This window comes from Dromaius novaehollandiae, chromosome Z, assembly GCF_036370855.1.
Source record: "Dromaius novaehollandiae isolate bDroNov1 chromosome Z, bDroNov1.hap1, whole genome shotgun sequence".
In the NCBI taxonomy this organism is placed as follows: domain Eukaryota; kingdom Metazoa; phylum Chordata; class Aves; order Casuariiformes; family Dromaiidae; genus Dromaius; species Dromaius novaehollandiae.
This window is the reverse complement of record NC_088132.1, coordinates 46264821-46276252: the sequence shown is the minus strand read 5'-3', so window position 1 is coordinate 46276252 and position 11432 is coordinate 46264821. Positions and strand designations below refer to the sequence as shown.

General features: G+C 37.6%; 1 protein-coding gene across 3 annotated transcripts in view; it reads right to left on the bottom strand.

Annotated features, from left to right (window-relative positions):
• Positions 1-347: 347 nt before the first annotated feature.
• Positions 348-11432, bottom strand: part of LOC112992425 (uncharacterized) — a 47963-nt gene continuing 36878 nt past the window's right edge. For all 3 annotated transcript variants that reach the window (XM_026115491.2, XM_026115492.2, XM_064502647.1), the window contains 5 exons: positions 8894-9051; positions 7514-7556; positions 4339-4525; positions 1363-1498; positions 348-612 (listed from right to left, as the gene is read on the bottom strand). In XM_026115491.2, the coding sequence (XP_025971276.2) occupies positions 513-612; positions 1363-1498; positions 4339-4525; positions 7514-7556; positions 8894-9051 (624 nt within the window). In that variant the 3' untranslated portion in view covers positions 348-512. The remainder of the gene's footprint in view (positions 613-1362; positions 1499-4338; positions 4526-7513; positions 7557-8893; positions 9052-11432) is intronic.

Below are 11432 nucleotides of genomic sequence, written 5' to 3'. Positions count from 1 at the left end.
TCCCCCCCATCATGCTGTAATGTTACGTAGCTGTTATCCTCTCAGTCAGCTTTGCCTGTCCCTACCTTGAGCTTGGCACCATCTAGAAACTTCAAGGCAAACCCAGATATGAAACAGCTGGGTGGAAAAAGCAGAAGTCTTTGCAAAGGTTGTGTTTGCAAAACAAAAAAGGATGCAGATATAAAGTATCAGATGGAACAAAATATATAGGGAAATCCAGTGCTTTCTGCTTTGGCTACATCAGGTAAATGTTGAAGACAGTTCACTGCTGTAAAGCCAAAGTAACTTCATCCTTGGCTTGGGACCTTACAGTTAAGTAGAAACACAAAATAAAAGTAGCTACAAAGAAGGCAACATTGCTTTGCTTTTATTTACTAATGCTGACAGAAGATGTGAATGTATAGCAATGCAAAAGATTACCTGTTGCTAGTGTCTTTTGAGATGAGTCATTATAAGACATTGCATGAAATTTTAAATGAAAAACAGAAATTGAGGGAAAATGACCTTTCTTCTTACATCCTTGTCTCCTCCAGTGGTCTGTTCATGAAATCTTGAATTGCCTGGTGTAGGGGTAACCATTTATTTATTGAAGCTTTCAAAGCTGTAATCCACCTAGAAGAAAGGAAAGACCAACAACTGTCTCTGATTGAGTATTACATATGTACTTTTATTTCATTTGAAATAGGTCTTTTATAAATGGTATTTGTACAGTCTTGTTACTATGTATGCTGATAGTAAGTGGATTGGGGAGAGGCATGAAATGAAGGAGTTGACTGTAATAGCAACATGTCTTAACACCAGTTTCCAAAATACTGAATAGCTTATCTTTTGTTCATTAAATTAAAACACAAATCCTATAATTAGTAGGCTTTACACAAGCAGAATTCCCACTGACAGCATTTAGAATTTGGCTGGATTATGATGATGCAGTTCACCTTCAGAAAATGATTTCATAGACCAATTTTCTTCTTTAATTCTAACGATCATTATTGGAAGTAAATCATCCTTGGGAATGAGGAGGATATACTTTTCATTAGTTTAAGCTTCTCTAGTGAAAGGTACCATAGTTTTTCTGTTTAGCGTAATCACCCACACATCATTGTGGAAGGCACCCTATCAAGCTTCCTTTCTGAACCTCTGCAATTGAGCCTTGCTGTAATTCCAGCATTGACAGTAACAAAACTGATGACTCACATGTGCCAACATATTGCACTGCAGTGTGACTAAAGCTAGAATTAAAGGGAAATCTGGGGGAACAAGTGAAAACAGAATGAAAAGTTGTTGCCAGATCTTCCCAAACTATAGTGTTCCTGCTTTCCTGAATTTTTGGCAAATGGAATAGAAACAAAAAGTTCAGTTTACCTTTTATTTTCATTCACATTCTCTGCACATAAGTAGAAGGTTTTAAACTCTTCAGATGGAGGTTTGAGCTCAATTACAGATCTCTTTGAGCCCAAAGACTGTTCACTCACAATATAGCCCTGTAGATAAAGGCCACCTGGACAGAAAAAATAGCATGCATTGGGTATAATGTAGGCACCATTTGTGAAATTACTGACAATTACAAGCATACTGACAATTCTTACAAATTTTATTTGCAGATTCCTTACGTTGGGTGTTTCTATTATACAGAATTTACATATAAAGTGATATACTGAAAAAATATAAGAGTTTAGCTTTACCCCCCAAATTAACTTGAAAATAATGTACAATTCCGTATTTATTGCGTCTAACAAATTTCCTGATCAGATGTGTTCTGTTTATAATTGGAGCAAATTTTTCATTTTCCTCAGCTGCCAGGTTTGGGATTCAGTTGGAGGTCTGTGAGGTCAGCTGAATTCTTGCAACCCTGCCCCTTATCTTCATTATGAAAGGTCTACACTTTGGATGAAAAGCAGCGTACAGGAGGTGAGTCTTTTCATTGTTACAGACTGAATTTACCCTCAGTTAATGCTTATGCTCCCATTTGTTTTGGCGCAGATGTATCTGATTGTCAAGTCAATGGAACTTAAGAAACAGTTCTCTTGCTTTATGAAAACTCACTCTAGCTCATTCTGTTTTGGCAGTACTGGCTTGACAGATATAATGGGAATACAGAGCTATAAAAATGCATTTATGTCCTTAAAATCAGCAGGTGTTAATGTGACTACAAAAATAGGAAATCTGTTTAGTAAGTGACATTGTTACATCATTATTTGAAGTGTAGCCATACTTAGAGTTATGTTAAAGTAAAGCCATACTAAAAGTTAAGACTGAGAAGGAGTATGGATGTGAATTTTCAGAATAGCCTCATTGTATGTTCTACAGTCAGTTTCTTGTGCACAAAACTCCAGTCCTGAAAACTGCATGACCTTCCAAGATTCAGGGGGTTGATTTTAGTCAAACAAACCTAGAGGCTGTTTCAAGTAAACCTTGAAAGTTTCATTTAATCTGTCAGGTACTTTAGACCCACCATTTTATGCACGCTGAAATAATAATTATCTAAGTCTATCTTCTAGTTCATTGAAAAAAGTGAAATTTGAATTAGAGACTTAAATGAGAATAATATTAGCATCATGGAGTGAGCTCTATACACATTCTAACAGTATATGGCAATTTAGTTTGTATGTGCAGTTCCAACACAGTGACTATACTTAGTACAGTCTTCCCAATTTCCAGTCATTCACTCTGGTCAGCACGTAATCAGCAATATAGTTTTAATGATTTCTTCCCAGAAATAAGTTAGCTTCTCATATAATATTAAGTGGCAAAATATTTTTTCTAGTTTTTGTTTATTTTCCTTAAAAAATTATATAAATTTCAAAATTAAAAATTCTCGGAGTCAGCATTGGTTTTCTTTATTTGACATGCTCCCATTAGTTATTGGAACACTGCTGCAGGCCACACTAGCTAATGAGGAAGAAAAGGTATTACACAGACGTTGTTCTTCATGACATTTTCGTTTTAGCCATATTTTTTTCAGATGTCACTTCACTGTAACAGTGTTCACTTCATGCATATATGGTGTCTAGCCAAAAAGACCTATGCAGCTGATCAGCTGCAGCTGAAATTTTCTGTTACTGACTTCAAGTTGTGTATTTTTTGACTCTCACAGTTAGTAACAAGAGCAACAAACTAATGCTACATCACTGAAAAATTATATGGGGGAGTGCGAATCTGTAGTGAATTTGGAAAGAACAACAAAGAGCTGCAATAGCAAGAGAGAAAACACTACAGTATGGAAGAATTTGTACGTTGTAGGATGTTTAAACAGCAAAGAAGCCTATTTAGCAGTATGAGCATGGGCTTGAATGTCGTAAATATATAATAGCTAATTCTTGCCTTTACACTGATTCACTGCTTAGTTTTGGGCAAATCTTGGCCCCAGTTTCACATGGGTAGGACATCACTGGTCATTTCACATGTATGGCCTTTTGCAGATGAAAAGTGCTATGTAAATGTGAAAGACTAAAATGGAAAGCCTCTTGACTGACCACATGAAAAATGCATAAGCCCTAAGAAAAGTTTTCCCTTTTCATCTGAAAGCTGACTGGTAAGCAGTAAGTTCAACAGTGTTTCCTTTCTGACTCTTCTGACTGCCAACTTCCTTAGGCCAGAAAAGGGGAATTTACAGGTCCTGACCCAGCCCCTCTCCCTAGGGCACCTCTTTTTTTTTTTTAAACATCAGTTTTCTCAGAGTTGGGCTGGTTCCAGGTTCTCATTAGCACTTGAAACTTAGCTCCTCTGCTACAGGGTCACTTGTGATTGACCCCTAATAGTCTCACTTTGCTGTCTTCAAAGAGTGGCCAGATACCCTCCTCTGTTACTGGGAGAGCTGCTAAACAGCACCACAGCTTTTGCAGATTAGCTGCAAAGTACCATGGGCAGCCCTTGCGGCACTGATCTCCAGCTGCACAAGGGAGAGCCTGTCTGTCACTGGGTGGAGCTTCTCTGCCAAGGCCATGTGGAAACTGCCTAATCACAGAGAAACCAGCCCTAGTTAATAATATTCCCTCCCTCTGGGGGAGTTATCTACCGTGCAGTAGCAGACAGCTGTCAGCAGTGTGTCCCCTCAGTGGAAATATCGGACCACTCATTCTCAAGGTAAAGTGCACAGATCCGGGTTAGCTATGTTCAAGACAGAATTCAGACTGCACAAGGTAAAGAAAGGACCATGAGGAGAATGAAGAGCCTATCTTATGAGAACAGATTAAGTTTGCTCTTCCTACCCTCACCTTCATAGAACAGGTAGAGTGAATTTGCTGCTCAGGATTTCATTAATGCTAGAAGTTCTATTCTGAAACAGCAATGAAACGTTCCTGCTTTAACAGTCATTTACAATGCAGTAGTCATCTGTACCTTGGGCCGGTGTGGAGCGAAGAGTGGCATAGAAATACAAGCAGCCGTCCTTCAGGATGCAGTAGTGCTGAACCCAGACGTCCTTGTTTCTATCTAGCTGGTGCAGGAGCCCGAGGCACTCCGGGTTCTTGATAGCCAAGGGTGGCAGTGTGGTGTTATGCAGTGTGACATCTACCCATACGTGGTTCTATAAAGTAAGCACAAAATTAATAGTTTCTGGTAAGAAACTAAGGAGGACCTGCTGTTATGAAAAGATGCCAACTCTAGTCCCCTGCTAGGAAATTAGCTTTTGCTGTCAGAGCAATTTGGAAAGTCGACAACTCTGAAAGTATAATTGAAACATACACTTGACGATAGCAAATAGTGACCAGCTCTTCCTTCTTAAAATAATGGCTTATTTTTTTCTGCATCTATTTTAATTTTCAGTTCAAGTTCTGGCAATAGAAACAGTAATATTTCAAAGCTGTACGAAGAAGGCTTTTGTACTGTTGTGGTGATTGCCTGGCTTCAGCAGTCTTTACTTTGTGTAACCTTGGCAAGCTAAGGTTCACCCTCTGCCCTCTGAGATTCCAGAGGAAATGCAGGAATGTCTGAGGCCATAATACAGCATTCAGGCTTGGATGGAAACAGTACCACACATGAAGTGCTTAGGGATGGCATTTCTATCCCTTTCTTGAAAGTACAGTCTCTCTAGTTACTAAAATTAACTCCATTGCTATTTTGAGGGGGGACACACAATCCCCTTCCATTGTATAGGCTATTTGTATAAGAGAAGCCAAAAGAAATAGTAGGAGAATCAGGTAGAAATCAGCAGTGGTTTAATGAGACCAAATTGTCTAATGTGAGATTAAAATATTTCTTCCTCTCCTTTAAATCTTAAAGGTGTTAGGAACTTGACCTCTCCAACAAAACCCACTGTGTTTTGTTTGTCTGCAACATATGTATGTTTTGAATTCTGCATCAACCAGCATCATTGTCATTTGAAATCCATGGGGAGAATGTGTGCAATATCAATAGCATCCAGATTGTTTCCATCGGGGTTTTCTTTTGCATTTATTTATGCTATTTCTTTCTCATACTTGACAAGCCAGCGATGGAGAAAAGACCTGAAGAATTATAGCTAGCTGTATTCTTTGCTGTGAACTGGAAACCTGCTGGGACTTACTGCAGCAAAGTGCAATAGATGACTTCAGTAGTACAAGGTGTATTCATAGAATAGATGCCCTTGTAGATTCATTAGAAGGACATAGTGTCAGTATATTAGTCTGTTAAATCATTTTGTTGTGAGCCCCACTGTCATACATTAGCTATTCTAAAAATTTGGTAACAAATTATATAGCAAATAGGGGAAAAAACAGCTTTCTTTCATTCAGCTGAAGCCTAGTTAAAAACAGGAGGAAGGAACTAATTGAAAATAATGTTCATTAAGGACAGAAGTTAGGCAATGAAAGGAACATATTAAAACAAAATTTCCCTCAGAAAAGCGTGTTGTTTGCTCTAAGACGAAGATAAAAAAGACAAAGCAGTCAAAAATAAGATTCAGTAGCAGAGAAAGGAGCCAACTTATTGTGTGAATGCATGAGGTGCATGCATGAGAGGTTTTTTTGTATGTGTAAAGTTGGACCTTTTTACTTTACAGGTAATTAATGCATGATACACTAAAGATGTTTTTAATGTGTTTTTATTTTTTTTGGTGTGTGACTTTTTCCTAGTTTTTGTCTCAGGTTATCTTTTTAAATCTTTTGGCTTGCGTACACAGTGAATATTTTAAATTATTTGATTTATTTTTGCTGTTTAAAGTATCTGGATTCCTTTATATTCTTTCAAGAAATACTGCCAGGTCAGATATACTTGGACACAAATTAGGTTTTGCACTGATAATCCCATATGAAAACTGAAGCTGAAAGAAATGTATGCATGACTGATTTTATTCCAGTGGAAAAGGTATTAAATAAACAACAAACATTTCCTTTCAGTGTTTGGAAAACCATCACTAAAGCATACTGCTTGGAGGACTTATTCATGTGTCTTGAGTTGAGAGAGGAAGGAAAGTAAAATGATTTGTCGTTCTTCTTTCCCACTGCATTAACACAGGATATCATTTTTAACTTACAATTTTCTTATTTTTTACTGATTTTTTTTAAAGTCAGTTTTTCTTTTTTTCTTTATTGATGGTGTTCCTCTGCAAAAAATGTAGACATCAATATTTTATCTGCATTTGAGTCTCACATTCTTTCTGCTAAGAAACAAGCTGGTTCAGTAGCTACACCCTATTAAAAAAAGACTTTACAGGTAAACAGCATGTTTTTATAAAGATGGGTATATCTTTAGGAAAAAAAAAATAAGATTTCTGGGGCCACTTTACTAGGAAAGGGAAGGCTAAAGTAGCTTTAACCTCCATGCATACAGGAATTGCTTCTAACCATGGAAATACCAAAATTAGCTTTGCAGCTCCCAGTTCACGGGAAAGCTGGGGACTGTTTGTCCTAAATCATGATGGGCTGAGCAAGGTCCCTCTGTAGCAGCTCAGGATCAATTATGAATGTTTCTGTCAGCCACGGGGGCCATCAGAGAGCATAGCTATATAAAGAGATGGAGAGATGAACGAAAGGTTATCAGTTACCTTATCTATTTTTCATCTCTAGAAATACAGGAAAGAACAAATCCAAAAAAACCCCACTTTCTAATATTCTCTCAGAAGTGACAATGTATGGCCTCAAAAATCCGGTAGCTGGCAATCAAGACAGACGTGCAGGGAATACCTAGAAAGATATAGCCTTTCTCACCCTTAATTCCAAATAGTATTACCTGGGGTGGACCATGCAGCAGAGCATGTGCTAGTGAGTCTTCTGTCCACTGTGCATACTACCCTTCCTACCTTCCCACTATCGGCACAGTTACCCTCGTTTTAAGTTATGTTTCTGAATCAGCTTAAAGCTGCTGATATCTGGATGGGGAACATTTTGATTCATTCCACCATATGGCAGCAAAACACATTTGCTGAGGCACAATAATGTGTGTATATGGCTTTTAGATTGGAGCTGATTCACATCCCAGCAGCTCAGAACAGCTTCGATGTCGCTGTCTGCACCTGACCATGTACAAGATATATCTGTCTTTGTCTTCTGCACAATCTACTTTACACATTCTGCTTCTTGTATAAATAAATCATTACCTGATGGACAGGATGCACTGCTTTATCCATAGCCTCCAACCACCTATAAAATGACCAAAAATGAAAATGGCTTAGCTTGGTAGAACTGAATAAATGTATTTCACTGCCTCTTTTAATTCTTGCTGATATAGATAGCTTTTAAAGGGATGGGCAATTTTCAGGACAGATTCAAGACTTCAAAATAGATAAGTAGTGGATTAATTCCAAATAAACATTTCTAACTCTTAGAAAATAACTTTCACAGCTTGCTGTGTAAGATGTTATAATAAATTAGGGCAGTATTGCAGACAGGTGAATCTATAAATTTAGCCTATAAATATAAAAGTGAATCTATAAATTTTAGCCTGATGTTGAAATGTCTTCACATGATCATTCTTCTGGTGTCCTTGTTATGATGTAGATAAGGAGTTTGTGGGAAACTTAAGAACGACCTGAAATTGGAGATTACAAAATAGTTAACTGTTGGCAAAGTTTTTGTTTGTGTGCTGTGGCTGGTATAGGAACAGGAAGTGAGATGTGCTCATCTATTACAGCTGTCGGTGCCATGTAAGTACTATGATTCATCCCTGCATTTTTTATAATATCTATTTCAGCAAGTATCATCTGCTTCATATCTTTATATTTCTGATAGAATAAAACAAAGAAAAAAGGCTAGATTTTAGTATATTTTGAAAGTAAAGCCTAAAAAGCTGTTACTTGTGTCCTACGAGGCTTTCGTCTCTTTTGTTTCAACTCAGCTACCCTCTTTGGGAAATGGAGAAAGAATATTTTAAAAATCTGTCTAACTCGGAGGCAAGCCCAAACACATTGCCCCTTATCAGAGCCAATATGCTTTTGTGGACTGTCTGTTTGAAAATGCAAAAATAATAATGTGACAGCATAATGGAAAGGGAAGTGGAAGATGGGATTGCATTTATTACTTGCACAGTCTTTGCTGGGCAAAAGATAGACTATTGGTGTGAAATGACAGATAAGCTAGTTTAGATCCACAGGAAGATGTATCTATCTGTATCATTAGAATAAAGAAAAGGGGGCGAAGGAATGAGAATATGGGAGGAGAATTTTTTTTTTTTTTTTATGGAGATCACCAAAATCAAGTATTCAGGGAAAGGTTGAACAGATCATGAATGTTAAAGACTTGATGAGAAAGCTATTTCTTTTCTCATTAAAAAAGAGAAAAGATAAACTATGAATCTGAAAAATAGTTCTTGAGACTTCTGCAAATGAAAATCAGAAACAGCATCCTTCCCATAAGTAGCTGACAAGTTTTTTTTCCTATTGATCAAGGTAGAGTTTGTGAACACACTCCAAAAATTTAAACTCCCTCTTTCCCCAAACTAAAATAATAAAATTGACCTTGTAAAATGAAAGATCACTTACCTCTTCATTTCTTGGTTAGAAGTTGCACAGAAGTAGAAAATCCTGTTTCCACTTTGAGGTATGCACTTAAAAACAAATGGTTTACCCAGACTGGTATCAACTCCAATTTCCGCTCCTTCCAACTTAGTTACTTCTAGGGGCTTGCATTTCCCTTCATCCTGTAATTAGAGAGAAGAAAGCTGTGTCAAAGTTCAGAATTGATATAAGACTGATCCCTGTGAGACTGGGATAAACTAAGGGAAGTATGCAAAGGTGTAAAATTTGGTGATAAGCTTTTATGCCTTTGAAACCATCCTCCTAATCATCATTTGCTTTAATGATCAGTACTCCCAGAAAATACTTATGGTGGAGTCACAAAAAATAAAATAGTCAAACACCCTCTAAATTTGCATCTGTGTTTTTGATCTTAATCATTTTTGCCTCATCAGAAGTTGTATTTGTGTGCAGAAACCTCGTTAGCTATTCGTAAATATTCCAACTTTTGAGGGTGCAGTTAAGTAAGGGTGGGATTTTCAAAATGCACTGAAGAACTTTAGGAGCATGAGTCCCTTCACAAGGCAAAGCTGGTCACAATCTGGATTTATGCTGAAAATCTCACCTTATATGTGCAGACAGAGGGAACAAAGGTCTACATTCAGAAAATAGCAGGCATAATTTAAAAGACTGCATTTCAAGTCCTTTGTAAAGTTGCCCTAAATATCGGTATATTCAGTATCTTTCCCTATTCATTTCAGACAACATTCAATGGAAATAATTTCAAAGTCTTTTGTACAGTATTGTTGTGGATTGAGTTAAAGCTCTTTGGGACTGGAGGGTATTGTTACTGCCTTTCTCTTTCGTTAGTTATAAGATGACATTAAGCTCCTTAATATAAGTAGATAGATGAAACAGCTATTCTCCCTGCTCTCTGCCCCACCCCACCCCCAAACCCAACCCCCCAAGTACATGTCTTAACTCAAAACAAAGGCACACACATCTGGATAGTGAACTCTGTCTTTATTTTAAACAATACTTTAAGCCCCTTTGCTCTGAAGAGCTAGGATTGGAGCTCTAACAATTGCATCAATTTTGCCAGCAATAAAATGGAAAACAAGAGTTAATGTGGGGGCGCATGAAGAGCATTAGTGCCGTTTGCAAAACGCACAAAAAACGGTGTCTCACCGAATACAATAAATAAATTATTAGGAGTTAATTAGGCACTATCAGTAGAAGCCAAATTACAAATGCCTGAATTTTTTTTTCTTAGGCTAAAGAAAAAAAAATGTACATAACCTTTCATGAACAAAATACCTACCTGTGAGTATTAGATACCTGAATATTTTCTTGTATATTCATTGACATGTAATTATCACTTTGCTTCTGTACAAGCATTTTCTGCAGGAACAAAATAGGTCCCAATACTGAAAACTAGTGCCAACTAGACGTCCATGAATGCATTTCCTAGATCATTCTGCTTTCACTTTTTTTAAATGCAGAAGTAAAGTCAATACAGAAGCTAAAGACAATCCTAAAAGTCATCACTGCTGTGTGACCTACTTTACTTATAATACCTTCAGACATAAGACTACATTGCAACAGTAGCATAACTGAAATATATACTGAGGCTCCAACTCTCATCCCCAGCATAGAGAAACGTGTGCTAGGGTGATGGAGTGTTATCCATCAGGATTCAATTGTCCATGGTCTGGGTTCTCTTGCCTGTCCCAGCCAGAAGGCAATAGTCACTGCAGATGCTGAAATGGCTGTGAGACCACTATAACTGTACATTCTTATGAACTCGTCCTCTGAACACTCTCTGCGCTGTCCAGAATGAAGGCAGAATGAATGCTCAGAATGATTTATGTTCACTCCATTTCAAATTAATACATCTAGGGAAGGAATAAGATGGATTTGAGGCATACGTTGCAAAGTGAGACCAAATGTTCTTTATTGACTGAAAGGCAAGTGTGCTCTCCTAATTCTGATAAGTCAGAGGTAAGAGCATTTCTTTTCACTGAGGTGGCTTTCATGAATAATATCTTGGGAGCGTATCTCTGGCAAACCTCCCTTTGTTCCAAGAAGTGCCAAAGGCATATAACTGAAAAAGTCGTTATAAAAGCTATTTGGTATGCCTGGGTCTGGAGTGCAGCCCACTGACAATCCTGTTGCTGTGGTACCTAATACAGCTATGTGTTGCTGTTTAAGTAAGTTGATGACATGTAAGGTACAGATTTTAAATGAACTAGTTCAGATTTTAGCTACTACTGTTCTGTTTTGCACTTAAGTCAAAAAGATTTTTCTAGCCTATAGAAGGGGGACAAAGCTATGGGTCCAAGGTTCATGTTCCCTGCATTAAACAGTTAAGAATAATACAGTCCGCTGGAGATTCCTATCTGTTGTTTCATGGATCCTCAGCGGTCTGCAGGATTTAACATGGACATGGCATATTCTCCTTTGGGAAGTGCTATTCTGAGAATAATAGAAATAGTTGAAATAACCCTTCTGTTGCTGTTAGTTTTCTTCAGGTGGCCTGAGTTTTAGGGGAAATGTTTTTGCAAAG